The 22,146-nt window shown below is 44.6% G+C and overlaps 2 protein-coding genes across 5 annotated transcripts; one reads left to right on the forward strand and one right to left on the reverse strand.

Annotated features, from left to right (window-relative positions):
* Positions 1 to 237: 237 nt before the first annotated feature.
* nsmaf (neutral sphingomyelinase (N-SMase) activation associated factor) lies at positions 238 to 15,316 on the reverse strand. 3 transcript variants are annotated; one of them, XM_071485814.1, is made up of 31 exons: positions 15,180 to 15,316; positions 12,117 to 12,203; positions 11,091 to 11,169; positions 10,748 to 10,809; positions 10,438 to 10,474; positions 10,235 to 10,285; positions 9,888 to 9,959; positions 9,751 to 9,798; positions 9,590 to 9,642; positions 9,369 to 9,498; positions 9,190 to 9,261; positions 9,003 to 9,111; positions 8,203 to 8,379; positions 8,007 to 8,086; positions 7,826 to 7,916; positions 7,165 to 7,228; positions 6,827 to 6,878; positions 5,580 to 5,700; positions 5,332 to 5,463; positions 5,213 to 5,255; positions 4,962 to 5,128; positions 4,097 to 4,208; positions 3,811 to 3,869; positions 3,579 to 3,646; positions 3,440 to 3,507; positions 3,236 to 3,359; positions 2,751 to 2,834; positions 2,273 to 2,423; positions 1,754 to 1,856; positions 1,441 to 1,550; positions 238 to 1,016 (listed from the first exon to the last, which is right to left on the reverse strand). In XM_071485814.1, the coding sequence occupies exons 1-31, from the start codon at positions 15,215 to 15,217 to the stop codon at positions 922 to 924; spliced, it is 2,739 nt and encodes a 912-aa protein (XP_071341915.1). In that variant the 5' UTR covers positions 15,218 to 15,316; the 3' UTR covers positions 238 to 921. The 3 variants fall into 3 exon arrangements, with proteins under 3 accessions (XP_071341915.1, XP_071341916.1, XP_071341917.1); XM_071485815.1 differs by lacking the exon at positions 15,180 to 15,316 and adding an exon at positions 14,857 to 15,133; XM_071485816.1 differs by lacking the exon at positions 238 to 1,016 and having other exon boundaries at positions 1,506 to 1,644.
* Positions 15,317 to 16,843: 1,527 nt separating this feature from the next.
* On the forward strand, positions 16,844 to 22,107 carry LOC139625662 (UDP-N-acetylglucosamine transporter TMEM241 homolog). Of its 2 annotated transcripts, none has more exons than XM_071485831.1 (15): positions 16,844 to 17,047; positions 17,872 to 17,918; positions 18,181 to 18,258; positions 18,342 to 18,423; positions 18,556 to 18,633; positions 18,798 to 18,823; positions 18,998 to 19,049; positions 19,168 to 19,216; positions 19,775 to 19,820; positions 19,899 to 19,934; positions 20,401 to 20,435; positions 20,601 to 20,670; positions 21,318 to 21,411; positions 21,555 to 21,619; positions 21,930 to 22,107. In XM_071485831.1, the coding sequence occupies exons 1-15, from the start codon at positions 16,976 to 16,978 to the stop codon at positions 21,991 to 21,993; spliced, it is 894 nt and encodes a 297-aa protein (XP_071341932.1). In that variant the 5' UTR covers positions 16,844 to 16,975; the 3' UTR covers positions 21,994 to 22,107. The 2 variants fall into 2 exon arrangements, with proteins under 2 accessions (XP_071341932.1, XP_071341933.1); XM_071485832.1 differs by having other exon boundaries at positions 16,967 to 17,047; positions 17,872 to 17,932; positions 18,795 to 18,823.
* Positions 22,108 to 22,146: the final 39 nt, after the last annotated feature.

The raw sequence follows: 22,146 nt of genomic DNA on the forward strand, positions 1-22,146 counted from the left end.
TCCAACCTTGCAGGATTTGGTTTCTCTGAGTGTTTACCTGATATCTGTTATATTTTTATTGGATCACTCAGAAAGCAATTGGCCAATCAGATTGGCTGACTGACCTGTTGTTACTAGAGCTCCAGAGAGAAGCCTGAGAGAGGAGATGTAAAACTACACTGAGATGGTTTTTGGTTCTTAAAACCACAAATTTATATTCTGATGGAGATCAACACTTCAGATAAAACACAGGAGAAGTTAAAACATGAAGCTTTAAAGTTACTTCTTACTGAAAGGGTGAATCCTCTTCTTCTCGGCCTCTTTCATTGTCATGTTTCCACACTTGTAAAACACTTGGTGAACTGATTTTGGATAAATCCTGTGATTGTTATGATAGACTTGTTAAAGAGGTTAATACTGTTTTTCATGGTTTGGCGTATTCACACATTAAAACTGCAACAGTCTGTAAATGCAATAACACGTCTTGCTGGTTGTGACAGTGCAGCTTCAGGTAACAGTCTGTCAGCAGGAAACTGAGCCTGTGTATTATTAGAGGTAATGTGCAGCATGAAGCTCTCAGTCCACGTCACAGGAAAAAAAAAAAAATCACAAAGCTAAAGAAACATGATCACTAATTAAAAAATACATGATACATAGCAAATAATACATGGGGAAATAAAAGACAAATGTAGAATAAGGCATGTACACCGTTCAGCCTCCTGCTCTCAGGCACAAAACTAAAACAAAGAGCACTGGTGACTAACATGTTTATAACCTTTACTTTGGTTTAGGACTGAGAACAGCTGGTGGTGGTCACCCCCCTTCAGCTGCTCCATGATACTGTCCTCAGTGATAAAGATGTCTTCAGCTCAGTGTCATGAGTCTCTGTGCAGCTTGTCTACAGGATGTTACACTGCTCTGTGTCTGTGCACAAACAGCTGTTTAACTCTGCAGCTTCCAGAAGATCATCTGTCTGTCCTCTCCCCCTGTGATCACTGTGCTACACAGGTCATTCATCCACATGGCTGTGACAGCACCTGGGCAGAGGAACAACGTTTTTACTTTGACCCGTTACAAAGTGAAAATCAGCAATTTCTGTTCTTAAGCACACACAACAAGTGGAGTTAAACCTCTACCACCTGTTGTAATTCATCATCATTTATTCTGCTGACATCATATATTGTGTGTGTGACTAGAGCAGATATTTATATTTACATCTGGTTTACAGATACATCGTTGTCTGCTAATGATGCAGCTAAAGCTTCAGAGTTTCAGGCAAGAGAAGAAGCTGAAAAATGTCTCTGGCTTCATATTAAAAAGCAGTGATAACAGACAGGCAGACACACACCTGAGATGACCCCCCCCCACACACACACACACCTGAGACAGGCTGTGAACTATCGTCTTCTTGTTGTGGTCTAACAGTGAACATGTCACACTGTGAAACCAGGTGAGCTGTACCTGAGTGTGCAAGGATCCTCTTGGTGATGGTGTTGCTGAGCAGGTCCCACAGCAGGAGGTCACCGGTCTGTCCCCCACACAGCGCTGAGTTCCCGTCCCAGCAGAAACACCTGGAGACAGGTGAGGACATAGGAGACTGGCCTTTTAAAGGTGTGTAGCTCAGTTCTCCCAAATATGATGAGTCAAATGAAAGCCCTGAACGTTCTGCAATGATGAAATAAGATTTATAACACATATTCTCAGTTCTGAGTGTTTTTTTTAAGACTCTCACTCTCTGTGACCTGAAGAGTCTCTGCAACTAGTGTGATCATACCTCTGCTCCTCCTCAGCCTTCACACTTGAGATCACCATTCCCGTCTGGACATCGATAACCTTCATGCAGGAGTCTGCTCCAACACTGAGAACATGTCGGCTATCTGAGGAAGCAAAAAGAGAAGTCATTACTTCAACATCTGTCAGGGTTTCCAGGGTCAGTTCATGTTCAAATCAGCTGTTTCCTCAGTCTGTAAGTTGCACTGGGCATCATAACCTTTGGGAAGTAGGTATGACCCGCACAGAAGAAAAGCTGCCAGCACCTCAAAGCAGAGCGTTAAAGTTCAAGTGCTTTGAAGATGCAAAACAAGCAGAGCAGAGCCAGGTACTGTGCTCTGTGTTCCTCCAGCTCAGAGGACGACTCTGGGCTCTGATGAGATTCAATGAACCAGTAAAGCAGCCCAGTTATTGAAGTGGAAACCTAATTAGACCACTGTAAGTGGTGTTTCTGTAGAGCCACGCCTCTGTGGTTACAGCCTCTGTCAGGGCAGAGGATCAGGATTCGTGGTGTGACACAAACCAGGACTGAAGGCCGTATGGTGGATGGTTCCTGTGTGGCAGTGGACTTGCTGCAGCGTCTCGTAGCTGCTGGTGTCCCAGATTGTGATGGTCCCGTCTTTACAGCCCGACACCAGCAGAGTCCCAGCTGGATTCAGACCAATGGTGTTCACCTGAAAGGGGGAGGGGGGGGGGGCAAACTTAGTGTTCACTTCCTGTGATTGCCCCCACTATGAAACTATGAACTATGAAAATAACGTTTTAGTTTATGATTTATATAAATCCATGCTCTGTTTGTATGAAGCAAGTCAATTACAGAGTTTGATACACACGTCTCGCACACTGGTAACGGCCCCACATTAACACCGGTGACGGCCCCACATTAACACCGGTGACGGCCCCACATTAACTCTGGTGACGGCCCCACATTAACACTGGTGACGGCCCCACATTAACTCTGGTGACGGCCCCACATTAACACTGCTAATGTCTTCACTCACTCCAGCATCATGCTCCAGCTCAGCCAGCAGGTGGACCTGGGATCTCCTGTGACTGGAGGAGCCGTCAGACACACACTGCCACACCTGGGGGAAAATTACAAAACTCACTGGTCTCATTAAAAAAAATGTCACAGAAGCTCCAGGATATTTACACTAAATGACAGAAATGAGATTTTTTAATGAGATATTCCTTTCACCATTATAATGACTTCAGATTAAATATATTTCATTCAAACCTTAGTATTGTTGTTCTTCTCCACAAGAGAAGAGTGACATGTATCTGCATGTGTCTGTGAATGTGCAGACTGTAGATATTGTACTAGTATATGAGACCACTGTACTGTACTGCTGATACTGGGCAGACTGTACAATACAGAAAAAAAGACGTCATGCTGTTGTGTTATTAGTATATTTTTACAGACCTTCAACTTGTCCACATGACATCACAGACCAGCATCATCTCATAGAAGCTATATAGTCTTTACCTTGACGGTGGAGTCCCAGGACGCCGTGAACAGTCGGTCATCAAACCAACACATTTCACTGACGGCGTCATCATGACCCATCAGCGTGTCCTGCCGCCTGCCATACGGGATGGAGTAGAAATAACTGGGGGACAGAAACTTCTCAGTAAGTGAGAGAACAACTGTTTGAAAACCACATCGAACGTAAACATGTTCTGTACATACACGTTGTTGTCCCATGAAGAACAGGCCACAGTTTTACCATCTGACAGCATCAGACACGATGACAAGGCCTGAAACACAGAGAGGGTCAGAGCAGGACAACAAAGAGAGATGGTGAACGGGAGAGGAAAGAGCTGCGTACCATGTTGGAGAAGGACATGCTTCTCTGGAACTCCTTCAGCTCCTTGGAAAACATCTTCAGGGTGGAGTCTGGAATGAAGAGTGAAACAGTGACACAGGAAACACCTTCATCCTCTGGGTCCTCACGTAGAGTTCACATGCACTTCCTCCTCCTCAGACTCACACCTGCCTGTTTTCAACTTCTACAATCATCTATATTTGTCTCTGTGTGGAGACTCAAGATATTTTCAGACCTTGGGATGTGGAGAAAATAGCTGCTCCGTCCCGAGTCACAGTGATGCCCGTCACAGCCCTGCAGAGGAGGGAGGATGTTTTAGTTCACGTCGCACTATTGCAATTAACACAGACAAAACTGAGACAAAGGTGCAGTTACAAAGGGACTTCTCTAGACTGCGGTCAGTAGCTTCCCAGCAGCCACCTGTCCTCTGCCTGCTGCCTCTTTGCTTTACAGGCACCAGAGCTTTCACTTCAGTTTGTACTTTGCCGTCAGTGCAGCCAACCGGACGCCTGCTGACTCACTCTTTATGGATCTTGTGGCTGGAGACCAGTGTCAGGTTGCCCATGTTGGCCCAGGCCAGCTTCCTGCTCTCCTCCGTTAGGTCCTCGAAGGATGAGTCCTCGCTTGGAGACGCTGGAAGAAAACACAGGAAACAGCTGGAAGAACATGTGGAGATATGTGTCGGGAAGCGCATGAAAACTGTGTCAGGGAAATGACAGCCCTCCTTTTTCTCATGACTGGACACACACTGGTTCTACAATAATAACAGAAGTATAATCTGGGTCCATGAAGTCCTTTAAAAGTCAAACTGGAGGCCAACTTAGAGATGTTTCATGTCCTTCACTTGTAGGTCGCTTTGGATAAAAGCGTCTGCCAAATGACTGAATGTAAATGTAAATGTAAATGTAACGTGATCTCTTTTCTTAGACCGGCTGCTGCATTCTGTTTTATTTGAAGTCATGAAATGTTTTCTGATTTCTTCCAGTTAGGGGCCATTACAGTGAGGAAATGAAAGCATGCGTAATGTTTTCTGAGACATATATCTGTGTATCATCAGCATATAAACAGCAGTTAATGCCATGACTATGAATGAGCTCAGGTACAGGGAGCATATATAAAGAAAAAGAGTTGGTCCCTCCCCCAAATGCACTAGGGAGGGGGCTGAAATATGGTGACCAACAGAAACAAAACATTAGCTTTTAGGTGAGGAGGAGCCAGTGAGTCAGCACTCCTTCAGAGATCAACTGTTACTTTACATACATGTGGTTTTCTTTCAGAGCCTCCATGAGCTGTAAAGCGTCCACTGTCTTTTCTGGGAGTTTAGCCAACGACCCACCAGCAGAGATGTTATGCTGTGTAATCCTGTGAGTGTTTCTTCAGTGCTACCTGGAGACAGTTCGCTGACAGGTGAGGTGATGCTGGAGCTTCGAGTGATGTTGTGAAACCGCGGTGTGATCCTCTGAGGGTGCGGGCTGCTGAACAGCTGCGTCGGGGTCTGGCCAAACTCCAGGATCTGGGTCAGCATGGCGACCCTCTCGTCAGGGTCCTCGATGCTTCGCAGACAGATGGAGAAGTTTGGTAAATGATGCAAGAGAAAATGTTTGGAATCATAACTCTTGAGGGGTTTTCTTTGATACCTGTCACAGTCGATGCCGCCTTCATAGGTCAGAGGGTGAAACACTGAAAGACGAGACAGACGTCAGAGTTTGTCAGGTTTTGGTTGGTTTGATGTTGACAACAGCTGCTGGTTTCTCACCGTTATGAGCTGCCACAGCTTCACTGCCTCTCTGTTTAAAGCCGAACACCAGGTCAATCCACTCATGAAGGTGCTCCGACACATACTGACTCTCCAGTGCTGCCCTGTGCTTCTGCAGAAAGTCACTGGCATCTGGAATCACGATGCAGCAGCACACAAAGATAGCAGCTTATTAATAAACTGAGGGGTCTTCAACTCCTGCAGAGCAAACAAGCAGAGTTTAGATCAGATGATCAACAGGAAGTTACCTGAGGCCCACGGCGGGAGAAAGACATCCCCCACTAAGCTCCCATTCTGCCTCCTGCCCAAATCCAGACTCAGTTTGTTTTCCAGGAAGCTGCAGTCGTTCCCATAAAACTCTGGAATCAGCTGCATGATGGGAAAAATACACAGCTGTCATTCTGTGACTGAGACAAGACCTCTCTCATCCCTGTCTGAAGTTCTCTTCACCATGTCTGTATCTTTTATTTCATTTATTTCTGTGTAAATGATATGTTAAAGCTCCATATTTAAACGTCTCCTGTTTTATTTGAAGTGTTGCTCTCCATCAGAAGATATATTTGTGCCTTTAAGAATCAAAAACCATCTCAGTGTAGTTTTACATCTCCTCTCTCAGGCTTCTCTCTGGAGCTTTAGTAACAACAGGGTAGTCAGCCAATCAGAAGAGAGGATCTGAGCCACTCTTCTGATTGGCTGACTGTTTTCTGAGTGATCCAATAAAAATATAGCAGATTTCAGGTAAACACTGAGAAAAACCAAATCCTGCAAGATTGGATGGTGGGTCCAGGTGGGCGGGGCTGAGGGCGGTGACTGCTTTGTTGTGACATCATAAAGTTCCAGAGGTCCTGATGGCTGGTTTTAAGGCTCAGACCTACCTAGCCCTGCTTTATAATCAGAAACACATGGACATCTACCTTTAGACTGAATGGAGCTTTAAATCTCATCTTGCAGTTCACAATTAAAACATATGATGACAGAACAGTTACACACAGTGGCAGACACACCCTGTCTGTGTTCGACACATTAAAAGCAAAACCAATAAAATGCAGAGTCAGGTCACAGAGCTGAGTTTGGTTTTAAAGCTTCTGACACAACTGTCTGTCATCTGCTTCCACTGAGATGTGCCTGTCACAGTGCACTGACTGCCACAGGTACAACGGGTACAGTAACACAACCTGTTCCCTGCACCAAAGTGAACAAAGGCACACTCTGAAGGACAACAACCATTTAACATTTATACACAAGACACAAATGTGAATTTAAGAATCTCAAAGCCCAGATGTTTCTCCAGTGTGCACAGGTTTAATCTACAGTTTGTCTGAGTCATGGAGAAATATCAGCTGCCTCCACAGAGAGGCCACAGTTCTAATGTGTCTGAAGTTTGACCAGTTGCATTAGATAGTTTTTCCTTCAGATGATACTTTAGTGCAAACTTTTCAAACACACAAATCTGAATCTGTGTCATTAACACAATGTGGATTAGACGACACATTACCTCTTTGAAGTCAGTCGCTCCCTCTAAGCAGTTTTTCCATGTTTCAGCGACACTGTAACAAAACAACACAACGCTAATTACATTTAACACACTGCACTTAATGAGCCCTTTATACAGCAGTTTCACGATACTCATACTGTATCCAAACAAGGTTCATTATCAACACTTCAGTCATTTCTTTCAATGTCTGACATCAGCAAACAGAGTGAGATCTGCACTGTATTGATTTGTGATTGGTGATGTCACACTGATCATGGTGGGTGTTGTTTACAGAAGGTTTGGTTTGGGTTCACAGTCACAGTGGAGATGAGAGAGGAGACACACAGCTCAGTCTGTACCTGTTGAACATGCGGTCTGCGTGGTCATAGCGGCCGTTCTGCAGACACAGCATGTGCTCTGGAGCTGCAGCAACGTCACGGGTCAGGACCAACAACACATCAGTTATTCATTTATTTAAATGTAAATCAATTATATTGAAACACAGCACAGACACCAGACTAATGACTAAACACACAAAGAAAAGACAGTAACACAAGTATGATATGAGTGATTAAACAGGAGCATTCATCAAATAAAACATCACCTCTAACTGAAGGGACCTGAAGCTTGAACTACAGGTTTTCTGATTTTGTATCAACAGGAAAATTAAAAACTGGTCTTTGTGTTTATTGGGGACAATAAAGGGTTCAGGTATTAATCCAACAAGAAAGACTGAACCTCCTGTTTGTGTGATTAGTCTAATGAGTTGTGTTATCAACAGCTGTGAAACATGGTCCACAGATAGTATTTGTTTGTTCGATTAAGTGAGGTTGACAGTGGAAGATAAAAGTGTTACTGTAGCTTGTGAAGGTGAGGACTGCATCATTAACAGCTGTGAAACTTTTTGATGTAAAGAGAGGAGTGTGGGTGTTAGACCTGTCAGTTAGGGAATAAACCCACACAGTTCCTACACCCTGTAGATCCACATGTTGTGTATGGATGCAGACGTGTGTGACGTACCGACTCTGACCAGGTAAAAGAGGACGTAGCCTGGGGACGAGTAGTGGCTGCCGTACATGAAGCGGGGTTCAGGCATGCCTCTGTAGCGAGCCTGTGAACCAGAGAGGAGCTCTGCGGTTACTGAGGAGACACTGGGTCCAGAAACACGGTGACATCACAAACCGGAGCGTCAGAGTCTCACCAGCAGTCGGTCCAGACGTTCTTTGTTCAGTGCTCCCACAGGTTTGCTCAGGTCTCTGAAGGTGGCAGCGTTTGTCATGTCTGCGGCACAGAGAGGAGGGCGATCACAGAGAGACTGAACCTGCACTGAGCTGCACTAGAACCTGTTACACTGCAGTTGCAGGAGGAGGATGAGAGGCTGAGAACTGCTGACCCACCTAACTGCATGCTGGTGTAGTCAGCGATGACCCAGGGGAAGATGGGATACTGGGAGAGGTCGTTGCAGCTGCGGTCCGCCAGGTTGTTGAGGTGGAGGAGGTACTGATAGTTACTCAGATGACCTCGCTGCCACTGCAGCATGCAACTCTCAGCCGTGTGCTCCATCATGTGGTTCTCTGAGAGAACACAGAGAAGAGCAGCAACGTTTTTCTGTGATCACCATCACGTCAAACTAATAATCACAAACTGTGAGGTTCCTCCTCAGTTTTAATGTCGATCTGGAAAAATCCTGTCACTTTATGTGAACGCTCCTGAGCGACTTGGTTCTCTGCATTCATGTAAAAGCACAGTGACGTTTTTTTGGAGAGCAGCAGCTTCCTGTGTGGTTTCCATGGCAACAGGACATGCTCCATGATGTGTGTGTGTGTGATTCCTTTAAGACAGAAGTGTATCATCTCCATCTATAGACAGTTTGACTTTGGACTGATGACGATCTGAAGTCTGTGACCCTTTCAGCTTCATCATCATCATCATCATCATCATCTCTTCATTCTCAGTCCCTGAGATCTTTATTGTGAGGCCTGGTTCATGTCAGTTAATGCTGACCCAGGACATATTCATACTTAACTTTATACAGAAATTATGACCTTTTCTTGTCACTGTAATAATAAAAGTTTGCACCTTAGAAAAGATTTAAATAACATCATCAGTGCTGTTGATCTTCAGGTTTTGGGACACTGGAGTTTTGGGGCCTGAGGACACAACAGACAGACTCGTCACAGACTGTGACTTTTCTCACCCAGGAACGTGGCGATGTAGTAGTAGATTTCATCTCTGTCCGCCGTGCTGTAAAACTTCAGGTAGATGTCGGAGCAGAAGTCATTCTCAGAGCAGAAGACCTCCAGACCCTGCAGCACACACGTTATCATTCTACTGTCCACAAACCTGCAGTGACAGTCGGTATATCGTGACCTCCCCCCACTTACCAGGGGTCTGAGACCGTGCCGTCTTTTGTAGATTCTCCTGACTTGGTGGAGTTTGATCTGAATCACGTGTTCCTGACATGAAAAGGAAGAAATTAAAAATCATTCATGATCAGGTGACTGTTGGTAAATGACCTGCAGGGACCGCAGGACCCCCCCACCCCGACGTGCACCCAGCTCACCGGATATCCGTTCAGCGGCTGGAAGTAGAGGTTTTCGTCGGTGATGCAGATGTGGCCTGGGTTGGACACCAAAGGCATGACCATCTCCACGGGACACTCCATGTGAGGCTTCTCAGCCACGTTCTGAAAGCTGCACAGCGGAGTCACATGACTGAGCCTCTGACAGCGTTTATCTGACTGAACATCACAGTAGCGGGTCAAAGTGTCTAACGTCAACATACCAATTTTTGTCAAATGATGACCTCGCCAGTCGTGACTGTAAATTAGCCGCAATCTAAAACAACACAGGAAGACACGTACGTTTGGTGCTTCATGACATTTCTAAAACAATCATGGACTAAAGGAAGTTTCATCTTCCCTCAGACTTCAGAGACTGACTCACCATCGCTGTCTGGTCTCCAAGCTTTTCCAGACAGGAAGCTCTGTGAAGCTGCAGAAGCCGCCGGGACCAAAGGGAGCAGAGATGAGTTGAGATCTGAGAGTCTTCATCAAACACAGTGTGTAGAGACAGTCACCTACCTGAAGTAATGTCTGAACCACATCCTCTGTTTTACTCCAAACCTCCAGCTGAAACATCATCTTCTTTGCTCCCTGTCAATGACACAAGCTTTTTAAATTTGCAAAGTGAGTTCTGAATCCGATCACATGAGCAGAAACTCTGTACAGGTGCATTCTGGGTTAAAGGCATCATCAGACATCGAGTGTTGACGTGGATGGATTTAATCTGAAGGCCTGATAGTTTGACACACTATACAATAATGATGATCAGCTGCTTCCAGTGTCACAGGGAACATGTGTCAAATACACAGATTTTCACAGAACAGACACACAAACAGCTGTGGACACTTGAACATCAGGAGACTCACCCTCTCATTTCTGTAAGGTGCTATCACGTTGCTGTCTTTGATGTAAATAGCCTGGAATCAAAGTGAACATTTCTATGACCTGATTCACTGCTGTGACAAACAGCAACAGACACGTGTGGATCAAATCAAACGAAAAGCATTTATCACAGCGTAACACACAGTGCGCTCCGACAGGATCACCTGTCCATGGAAACACATCTCACCTGCCCACATAACACAGAGATGGCTGACGGCCTCGGCCTGTGAGCAAAACACAGACAAGATACAGAACCAAAAACACATCACTGGTGGGATTTAAAGAACATATTCCTACCAAATTTAATCCAACATTAAAACACTGAAATAAAAAGGACCATTGAATTGTGGGATTCAGCAGCACACATGTAAAGAGCTGCGTCCTCTAATCTGTGAGTCTCCAGCTTTATTTAACGAGTCAGTTTGAAGTAACCAAACCAGTCAGACTGAGTTACACTAAACCAACATCAGTGTGTGACTGAGCACAAACACACTCACTCATTGAACGGGTTGGTCTCCCCCTCCACAAACTCAATCTTCTTACAGTCTCGAAGAGGGATCTGCACAAAACCACAATTACACACCTGGTTACTGCATCCAGAGTGAAGACAGACACACAGTGCACAACACAACCTCCATCACAATGGAGCAGTGTGTTAACACCTCTGGCTTCTATATGAACTGCCTCATTGTATCTGGATCTGTTTTTCCATCTTCCTCAAACTGCACTGTTGGTTCATATCTTCAGCTTCATGATTCCTGTGCACACTTAAAAAAACATTTTACCTGGAAGCAAAAGTGAAAGGACACATCATACAGAACAAATGATACTGAAACAAACCTTTAAAATTGGCTCTGTCAGATCCTCTGGATCAAATATGATCGATCTGGAACAGACTTTAAATGAGCCCCTGGTTTTTCTGGAAGGAAACAAGAAACGATTTAGTTTTAACACGTAAAAACAACAAGGAAACACAGAGTATAAGGAAATCATATACTCAAGCAGCTCTTTTGGAAAAAAGAAAGTCCGTTCTTGAAGGTATTTTCAGGTGAGATCTGTCTCAATGTTGTGTTTTCTCCTAAACCAGAATGAAACACATTAAACAGGCAGAACCTGCTCATTGTGTAGATCTGTGTTGTGTAGATCTGTGGTATGTAGGTCTGTGGTGTGTAGGGCTGTGCTGTATAGGGCTGTGGTGTGTAGATCTGTGGTGTGTAGGGCTGTGTTGTGTAGGGCTATGGTGTGTAGATCTGTGGTGTGTAGATCTGTGGTATGTAGGTCTGTGGTGTGTAGGGCTGTGCTATATAGGGCTGTGGTGTGTAGATCTGTGTTGTGTAGGGCTGTGTTGCGTAACATAATTAACATTAAGCTGATTTATTAGTGCAACAATATGAAACCTGTTTTGTTATCCTGCCAGACGACAAACAACATCCTCAGTGTGTTTGTATGTTACACACATTCATCCTATACGTTGTGTTGGCTGAAAATGTCACAGTGAGTCAGACAGAGAGGCTGGAGGTCTGTTCTGGTCTGTGGTGGATCAGTGTTTCCCTCTGAAGCAACACTGAAGCTGACCTGTGTGAGTGTTGAGTTTTCTCAGACCCTGGTACCAGGATGTGACAGTGTTTGAACAGCTGTGTCTTACAAGCTAAGAGAAGTTCCACAAGCTCCAGAGGCTGTGGACAGAAGCTCCACACACACCTCAGGTTACACTCTGACTCTGAGAGGCTGTGGGTGTTTCAGTGACGGGACGACATGGATCCTGGTTTTCACACAACGCACACGGTCCACTACCTGGAGCCAGTCTTATAAGGTCATCTATTGTGTGATGTCATCAGTATCAGGTGAGGCACTGCTGTGAATTACCTCTCCTTTCTTGAGCTGCTCGTCACATGGTTTGCCGTGTGCTGTTCAAAGTAATACTCCTCCAGGTCCAGCAGCAGGAGAGAAAATCTGTGGAGGAGCAGAGAGAGTGAGAGGAAGGAGACGACTGCACAGACATGGTGTAAACAACAGCGTCAACCAGCACTGACAGAAAACATGAACTGGATCACTACAGTCACTGACAGGCCTGTAACACCAGGGCCCAACCCGGTGTTATAAATCTGAGTTACTCAAGGGGAAAAAGCTTTTGTGGCTCCAGAGGGAGCTGAGTGGAGCCTGATAATATGATGTCACTGACTGGACTTGCTTTGATGTGACAAACACAGGTTTTAGTATTTCATCTATTCTTCTTCATATTTTACAGCAGAACCAGCGCTGACATCACAAAACACCAAGTAAACCGAGAGGAGCTGGTCTCAGCTGGTCTCAGCTGGACTCGGCCGCAGGAGTCAGAGTCTCCCCACATCACTGTGATCAACATACGGGACTCTCAAATTCTGGAGCAGACACATTGATCAGAGGTGAAAATTGTGTTATTTCTTCAAGCCTGCTCTTGTTCTCTTCACTGGTGCTCACTCTGCTCTCACCACTGCTGCTGTGAACACTCAGGAAACATGACTCTGGTTTCTTACATGTAAACACACCAGCCTGCTCAGGTAAACAGGCAGGTGTTCAGGAAGCAGGTCTCCAGCCAGTTCATCCAGACAGCTGGTTTCTGTCTACATCCAAAACTTTATTTATAATATTCAGAGTCAATGAATTTTCATTTTAAAAGTTAAACTGCTGGACACAAAACATCTCTGGAAAGTCTGTCCACTGTGTTTGTGACTGGGAGGTTTCAAGTCTCCATGTCACATTGTGGGCATTGCATTCTGGGCCATAACTCCAGACCTGATGCTTATACGTCCAGGTGTTAAACTGAGATTTAAGGAGGAAAGAAACTCTGCTCAGTGACGCTCAAACATCCAAATGAAGTAACACACAGTTTGAGCCTCAGCAGTATGAGGGAGCCTCTCACTGCTGGGGCTGATGTATGGTGATTTTCCAGAGGCTCCTGAATCTTTACAACAAAGGTGATGAGTACAAAGTCAGCTCCTTCATTCCTTCCTTCAAAGACTCCTTCATCTGAACTGACACAAATGAGAATAAGACCCAGGTTGTAAAATACCTGAATCTTGCTTTCAAAGTTTCTTCTACAGTTACAGTTCTACAGTTTCAGGTCAGTTTATCGAGGCTCACCGTCCCTCGCCTCATGTCACTTGACATGAAGATGGCTCTAGTGAAGTCCATCAGGGAGAGTACACTGAGGAAACAGCACACAGGTATCTCAGTACCTGAGACTCTGAGCTGAGGCTCCTGAGTCAGTATCACTTTGGATCAACTTGTTAACGTCACAGATGAGACATTAACAGTGTTTTTATCTCCACTATACTACTGTAGACAGTAAGTCATCATCTTCCTCTCATCTCTCAGGCCAAAGTGGATCTGAGTCAGACTGCACTGACTGAGCCCTCTGGACAGTCACTTGAGATCAGGTCCACATGGAGGATCATTTAAAAACCTTTCAGGACTGAGTCATGTGCTCTTGTATCTGGATCATAAGTTATTCACCACGGACTTCTTCAGAATGAAGCTACTTTTTTATCTGTTCACAACGGCTGCTAAGTGCCCATTATGCTCTTTGGTCAATATCAGGACTGTGGGAATAAAGAAATCAATTGTACATAAGGCTGGATCACACACTGGGCAAAACCTCAGACCCCCCAGGGGCCCAAAGAGCCCCAGGTTCACCCCTAATCATTTCCATCTATATGAATTGACAAATTTGACAGAATTCTGCACTAATATCAACTGTAACAGGTCCTCCATCCTCCTCCTGCACACTGTGGCCCCGGTGTTGTAGAGGGACTGAGTCCAAATCTGCTTTGAAACGTCCTTATTTTAACTTCTCCAGTGTTTTATTGAAGTGTTGATATCCATCAGAAGATATATTTGTGACTCAATAAAAATAGAGCAGATTTCAGGTAAACACTCAGAGAAACCAAATTCTGCAAGATTGGATGGTGGGTCCAGATGGGCGGGGCTGAGGGCGGCTGACGGCTGGTTTTAAGGCTCAGTGTCTGAATACAGGCTGTGTGCATTTCTCTGTGGACTGAGGCTTTGATACTTTCACAGTATTAATATAGAACCTAGACCTGCTTTATAATCACAAACACATGGACATCTACCTTTAGACTGTGTGGAGCTTTAAATCTCATCTTGCAGGTCACAATGAAAACATATGATGACAGAACAGTTACACTGTTTTAGCGTGTTGTTTTTTCTTCTTCTGAGTGTCAGTGATTATCAGACAGAAACCCTCTGGTGATGTCGTATTATTCCATCACAGGAGAAGTGTGAGGCTGCTGTTATCTTCATTATCAATAAGTGATAGTTATTCCCTTTAATAATCGATTGGTTGCTCAGTGAATAAAAGAAAACAGTGACAAACGCCTTGTTGCTCCCTGAAGCCCGAAGGAACACACACACACACACACACACACACACACACACACACACACACACACACACACAGTCACAGAAAAATACACAAACTACATTTACTCCTTTGGTAAAATATTCACATGAGAAGCAGGAACCAGAGAATTTAGACTTTTTTTTTTTATAAAACGATCTAATCCATTAATCTGTTTCTCAATTCTGGGAAAATAAAGACACTCACGTATAATGAGGGTTAACAGGGGCCAACATCACATCTTCCTCAGGAGGTGAACCTGGCTCTTACTGCTCATGTCTAAACTTATACTGAGTCACTTCGGGCACCCGGAAGGATTTAAACCCGGTTCTGTGGGTGTCGGACTCGGGCTCTGTGCAGCCTGAACCCCTGCTGACCCTGCATCAGCCTCAGCATCACACAGCTGACAGCGCAGCTCCCATTAGCTGAGTGGCCCAGCCCGACGTTAACAGGGAACCACACACCGACACACACAACCCAACGCCCTCGTCTGAAGCAATGACAGGTGGGACGGGTGGAGCGGCACCGACCTTTCTTTGGTCCGTTCTTGCGTCTTTAAAAAAGCCATGAGCGCACACTCTCCTCTCCAGAAGCTGAACTCCGACCAGCCTCAGCTCCCTGTAAACACGGAAACCCACAGGAAACCACGTGACTCCACAAAGATCAGCCATAGAGGCCTCACTCTGACTGTGTTTCGGGGTACTCTCCCAGATATCTGTTATTGAATATGTGAAATGAAATGAAGTGAATGTGTGTCAGTTTACATCATGACTGGGGCAAAGCAAGTACTTCATCTAAATACACAGGACAATATTCATCATGTTTCTATCATCTGTGTAACTGAGCATGGACTCAGTCACAACAGACTCTGTTATGGGTTAACCCCCGAAGACTCTTGATACTACAATTCCCATAATGCAGCTCAAATCCACATTCAGTGAACAGGCACCCACTTCCACAGTCCATGTCCCTCTGTGTGGCACAGGCTGATGTTCTCAGGCCCAGGTTCCTCCTCATGACAGGTAAACTGAGTGTCATGAGTGGAATCTGTGGATTGTCCCTTTAATGTTCAACTGGACACTGACACAAATGAACTCACAGGAGAATGAACTGTGGGTGCTGAAAACGGTCTCTCTCTCTCCGAGGATAAACGGTCCCTGTCAGCTCCTCACTTTCTGACTCATTCTCATCTTTATGGATTCATCCACGTCTTAGTATAACCAAAAAACAAAACACCTCATATAAATACAAACATTATTATTATTATCTTATATTATTATATCAATTTATTCAGGACAATAATCAACTTATTAATACACTTCAACTGGTAGAGATAGTGAATAAACAGGAATGAACTTGAATGAAAGCTTATCTTTGGTTTCATCAGTTAACTATGAATGACTTGTCTGTCTGACTCCATCGGACCCCGGGTCAGTGGCAGCCCACTAAAACATTTGATCTTAGTGGATTTTTTTGTCTTTCACACATATTTGGTAGTTTCTAACCTACAATCTGTTTCTTACTGCAGATGACACATCCACAATACTTCAGTATGTTTGTTTTCATACCAGCACAACCTGGAAGGAAGTGCCTGAAGTGGCGTACTGAGGACATGATGAGGAGACATGATGTGGAGTAAACCTCGGGCTCTGGGGACCCTAGAGGTTTGGAGCCCATGGACAGGGGCCTGCTGGTTCTGCTCTGGTCTGGTTCTGGTCTGGTCTGGTCCTGGTCCTGGTCTGGTCTGGTTGTGGTCTGGTTGTGGTCTGGTTGTGGTCTGGTCTGGTCTGGTCTGGTCTGGTCTGGTCTGGTTGTGGTCTGGTTGTGGTCTGGTCTGGTCTGGTCTGGTCTGGTTGTGGTCTGGTTGTGGTCTGGTCTGGTCTGGTCTGGTCTGGTCTGGATTCTGGTTCTGGTCTGGTCTGGTTGTGGTCTGGTCTGGTTCAGTCTGGTTCTGGTCTGATTCTGGTCTGGTCTGGTTCTGGTCTGGTTCTGGTCCGGGTCTGGTCTGGTTCTGGTTCTGGTCTGGTTCGGTCTGATCTGGTCTGGGTCTAGTCTGGTTCGGTCTGGTGTGGTCTGGGTCTGGTCTGGTTCGGTCTGGTCTGGTCTGGTCTGCCCCTGCTCTTGCAGGGAGCCGCAGCGTCATGCGCGTTGGGAGGGATCTCAAACATAGACGATCTTTGTGTGACGGCGTCTTGACGCGTCAGCGGGGACGGGGAGGGGAGCTTGGGTGTTGAAGCGTGTGCGGTTTGGAACAGGCACCAGACTCCAGGTCCAGTGCGGTTTGTTCAGGAGCCATGTCCCCGCTGCAGAGCGGCGGCAGCTCAACATGCAGTGGAGGAGACACGTCAGCGGCTTCGCCTTCAGCTTCGTCTTCGTTGTGTCTTATTTCACCAATAAGGTGAGAGAGTGTTCAGGACTGAGATCAGGAAACCGGTCTACACATGAAGCTGTCAGGCGCTAAAACGCCGTCACAGGCACCTTCTTCTTTAGCCGAGTCTTTGTTCAATTATTGAACTATTTAACCAGTACACAGTGAAAACTTCTGTGTGGCCTGAACACAGGCCAAAGAGCTCCTGTTACCACTGCAGAAAACCTGATGGAAAATTGCGGAAAATTCCAATTAAACCCTCATCATCGGTAGAAACCATGAAGTGAACATGGTTTCAGACCCTGCACAAATAACGTCAACTAATCAGGCATGGACGTGACCCATCGAAGCAGCACGATCGACACATCTCCGCTCTTATTTTGGTAAAAAGAAATGCTGCAGGAAATAACAAATGACTTGTTGGTTGTTATTTCCTGCAGCAGAAGAGTTGTTGCTGGATGAACTGTTTGCCGAACTGCGGAGTGAAACCCATCAATAATCAATAACATAGTCAGAGTCAGTAAGTGATGAGGGTCTTGCGGGCAGGTATGGACCTTTTTGAATTGGAAGAATTTTGACTGGGGTTTGGTGCCAGTGGTGAGGCATCTCCTGTCCTCAGAATTAGAAGTTGTTAAAGGTTCCATATTTTAACGAATCCATATATACTTTTCCCACGTCTTATTTTAAGTTTTGAGGCTTTGATACTTTCACAGTATTAATATAGAACCTAGACCTGCTTTATGATCACAAACACATGGACATCTACCTTTAGACTGGATGGAGCTTTAAAGTTATGGAAAGCACACAGACAGCATATGATGAGTTTAATTACACCTTTTTTCTCTTTTTTTCAGTTTGTCCTGTCTGTGTTAAAATTCACCTATCCAACCTTATTTCAAGGGTGAGTAGCTGAAGGTAAATACTGCAGGTGAAAGCTCCTCATGTTTTATTTTTCCCTGGTTATTACTGCCTCAGTTCAACATGTGTACAGTTCATAAGGAATACAATTCTCTTCCTTAGTGACTAATTTTGCTGATTATTCTCATGTTTCTAAGACGCCACAAAACAGGGAAAAATGTCTGTAACAGTTTGCTGAAGCTCAAGGTGATGTCATCAAATGATGATTGATTATCAAAAGAGTTGCTGTGTTGACATGTTTTCAGATGGCAGACATTTATCGGGGCTGTTCTACTTCTACTCTTTGAAAGGCTGGGATGGGTGGAGATGAGCCGCATCACCAGGTACTTTGAGCACAGCTTTGATGTACAGCTGCAAGCAGATGTGTTCTTAAGAGCTTTGAACATTGTGTTAATGTTTGTTACAGATCAGCAGCTCTGCCCTGGCTCCCAGTCTCCCTCCTGTTTGTAGGAAACATATATGCTGGTTCCAGGGCCTTATCATGCATCGTACGTCCTATAACCTCCTACATTTAATGATGTCAGTCACATTAACTCATTGTAAATGATGTGAAAGGCTGTGGCCTGCTCAGGATGCATCTGCTGACTCTGCAGTGAAACATCTGTTTGCTCTCTGTGCAGGACATCCCTTATTTCTTCACACTTCAGAATTCATCTCATGTTGTCAGTTACATAATCCTGAGGGTTTTCCACAGAGAGGTAAGTGCAGGCGCCACCTACTGTACTGTGTGTACTTTTATTCATGGGAAGCAAATGGAGGAAGGTGAGTGATGAGTCCTCACAGACTGTGCAGCCTCTCACTGACGTGTATCTAACTCTGAGTGTGCAGTGCTCTGATGTGTCGCTCTCCTCTTCACCAGCAGAAGATGCAGAGGCTGAAGTTTGTCAGGTTGGTGCTTTTTTTTACACAGGTCAGCTAATAGAAAGACTAACATAAAAACAACAGTAATGGTGATGATCTTAGTAAAGGTGATGAATAACCTTTCAGCTCTGAATCAGTAATGAACAGTAATAAATATATTAAAAATACATGACTGCATCTTTAAATGTTCTTTTCCTCCAGCGTGTGTCTCATGCTGCTCTCAGCCATCAACCTCCCCCTCTTTGATCCTCAGGTAATAACACATTATAATCAAATAACGCCTTCTCATTAACACTGCTGGAACGTCTAACTGGTCCAGGTGGGAGGAGTTGTAATAATCTAGTCTCTTCACTTGTTTTCCCTCTCTGTAGTTTGACCACAGAGGTTACCTGTGGGCTGTTGGTCATCTGTTCTGTGTTGGTAAGTTCACCAGTCACAGCTGTGATGTTAGAAACACTGTGTGACTGAATGCAGCTGTGATCCGGGGGTCAGAGGTCACCATCAGTGTCAGAGCTCAGCATTGTCAGCCCCAAGGGTCAGAGTTAACCTGCTGGCTCATTTTAAACTGGCCAGGACTTAATGAACAGTGAAATGATGGAATCAGAATCATTTTTTAAATTAATGACTGATTCACCAGATGTGCTGGGTCTTACTGCCACAAAACATCTGGGAAACAGGGAACGATGAAAAATCGTAGGTTTGGGGGAGAAGTTGTGCACATCAGTCCCAGTTCATGTGTCCAGCAGCTTTGACTCAGGTTAGTGCAGGTCAAAGTTTTCTGTAAGTCACTGATGAGACAGTTCAAATGCAAACAATATGAGGCTGATGCACACAGGGAATAAAAAGGATTAAACTAAAAAGAAACTGTAGAATAGATCAAAGAAACAACAACAAATGAAATATGATAAAAGATGAAATCAAATAAATAATGATACAGATTGTGGTCTAAAGCCTGAGATGTCCTGACTCATGTTTCAGGTGCATACAGGGTGTTTCAAGTTCACCACAGGCCCAGTCACTTGGGGTAAGTGTGAGTGTGTTGCTCAGCTGCTCTTCTCTCTCTCTGCCCACACACACTGACTCACTGATGCTTTTATTTTAGTGACCTTGAGCAACAGTGCATCAACTACCTGTCCAGGTAAGAATTAATGATTGGAAATGATCTGAGGCACATGTAAATACAGTCATCTTAAGTTAAAGCATCACTTAGTGTGAAAGAGAAACGTCACTTTAATTTAGCATTTGTGTTTATACCCTCTGACCAAGTCGAGACATGTCTCCTGTCATTATTTATTCCTGTCATCTCATAAAAATGTGATGCAACATGTATGTCTGTGGTCTTCCCTCTGGAGGAGCACCACCAGTCAACGTTCAGCTCAGATACTTTTCTTCTGTGAGGCACGGAGCTGAGTCCGTGGGGTTAAGTCAGGATGATGTTTAAGGGCCTGAACAGGAATTTCCTGTTACATACAAACTGGAATCACCTTCCTGAAGGTCCTGAGTCCCGAGTTATTGTGCAGTGATGCTCGTCAACACCCACACATTATTTTGAATCAATTCATGTGTTATGACTAATTAAAGCATCTCCTGCCTGTGAACCACAGTGTGCTGCTGCTGGCTCTAGCTGCTCATCCAACAGGTACGACTGACCCTGTACAGATGTTACATGTTTCAATTGTGGCTAAATGTTGAGATTATCAAGCTTTTTACTCACATGTTGCCATGCCCTGCTGTGTTGTGACTCTGATGTCACCCCATGACTGTCAATGACACTGTGTCTACATTTGTACCTGATTCTCCACAGGTGACCTCGAAGGGGCCCTGGAGTTCCCCTCCCTTCAGTCTCATACATTTCACTGTGGCTGCTGTGCCAGGTATCTTCTGCTTTAGTTTCTCTTCTAATGAGTCAGCACACGATGCTGTTTATCATAGAGCTCCTCAGTCTGTGGTCTGAATCACCTCCTCCAGGTTCTGCAATGAGGCTGTGTCTTTGCACAGCAGCAGCTCATTGATTCATGGGAATTAAGTACACACACACACACACACACACACACACACACACACACACACACACACACACACACACAATATATGTGTGTGTGTGTGTGTGTGTGTGTGTGTGTGTGTGTGTGTGTATGGCAACAACAAAAAGCTGAGGTGTTCTCAGTAGTAGTGGACAGTCTATGTTACCTTATCTTATGTTACATTATGTCTTGTTATGTTATCACTTTCCTTGTCTTTTATATTTGCAACAACAAAAAAAAAAAAAAAAACAAGAAAAGACTTGAGGTACCATTAATCATTTGATGAAGAGCTCAGACTACAGCATTGAACATGAGGAGGCCCACAGACTCAGTACTAAACTAATGAATGTGTTTGTACAGAGAAGTGTCTACAGATGACTTCTGTTTCCCATCAAAAGTTGTTGTTTTAATTTCATACTAGAAATTCCTTCCTCAGAACAGGTCTGACACATGACTCAGGTATTATCCTGATTTTGTATCACGTGTCTTACCCACAGTGCTCTGCTGGGTTTCTTGTTGCTGCTGGCCACAGTCAAACTGAAGAGTGGACTGTCCTTTCAGCACTTTGAGATCTGGACTTTTTTGTCCAAGGTGTGTGTATCGCATTTTTATTTACACTGATCTTAAAGTAAAATTCAACTTCAGTGTTTGTAATAAAATGGTTGATTATGTCAAATACATTTTCCTGCTCAGACACAAGGAAGTAGTTATTTTCTGTTATGGTTTCCTGGCAGGTTACTGCCATGTCCCTGTCCCCGTTCATCTTCTCTATGGACATCTACGCTCCAGCTGTGACGTGGTGAGTAGCTCAGCTGTTCCCAGCAGTGATGTGTAGGTGTCTGATCTGGTTCTCAGTCTATAAACTGATCCAGGTGTCATTACTGAAGGACACCTGTAAAGTGATCATTCAATCCAGTGTTTGGTGTTTTTTCTGATGAAATGAATAATTATTATTTCACCTGCGTCTTCTTAACGGAACGATGGTGTAGTTGGTTTCACTGTTCAGATTTCTTTAATGTGACTTTTTGTCAGATGAACTGTTTAAAATGTTTAAATGAGACTCTGTGAAAGCTACAGATTCCGTTCATATGAATATTGTGTGGTTACAGTGTGGTCGTCAGCCATGTTGGCGAGGCCCTCCTGGTGTATTCGGACAGAGAACCTCAGCTGTGACCAACTGTTGCTTAATTTTTTTTTTCTAGAAAATGTTTTTTATTTTTAACTATTTTTCTAATGTCCTGTTTGTACTGTGACAACCTGAGGACCAAATAAAATCACTTGTGTACATACTGTCTGTCATCGCTGTCACAGGTGAACGGATGTCCT

Source organism: Trachinotus anak, unplaced genomic scaffold (assembly GCF_046630095.1).
Source record: "Trachinotus anak isolate AG129_WGS33_773 ecotype Australia unplaced genomic scaffold, CSIRO_AGI_Tana_v1 ptg000009l, whole genome shotgun sequence".
Taxonomy (NCBI): domain Eukaryota; kingdom Metazoa; phylum Chordata; class Actinopteri; order Carangiformes; family Carangidae; genus Trachinotus; species Trachinotus anak.

What these genes read in the sequence shown, in the direction of transcription:
- nsmaf (XM_071485814.1), bottom strand. Translation starts at nt 15,217, where the DNA reads ATGGCTTTTTTAAAGACGCAAGAACGGACCAAAGAAAG. An exon ending in TATTTTCTCCACATCCCAAG is followed by an intron (nt 3,647 to 3,810) that starts GTCTGAAAATAT and finishes TCTTCATTCCAG; the next exon opens with ACTCCACCCTGAAGATGTTT. An exon ending in GCATGTCCTTCTCCAACATG is followed by an intron (nt 3,508 to 3,578) that starts GTACGCAGCTCT and finishes TCTGTGTTTCAG; the next exon opens with GCCTTGTCATCGTGTCTGAT.
- LOC139625662 (XM_071485831.1), top strand. Translation starts at nt 16,976, where the DNA reads ATGCAGTGGAGGAGACACGTCAGCGGCTTCGCCTTCAGCTTCGTCTTC. An exon ending in CAGAGGCTGAAGTTTGTCAG is followed by an intron (nt 18,824 to 18,997) that starts GTTGGTGCTTTT and finishes CTTTTCCTCCAG; the next exon opens with CGTGTGTCTCATGCTGCTCT. An exon ending in TGGTCATCTGTTCTGTGTTG is followed by an intron (nt 19,217 to 19,774) that starts GTAAGTTCACCA and finishes CTCATGTTTCAG; the next exon opens with GTGCATACAGGGTGTTTCAA.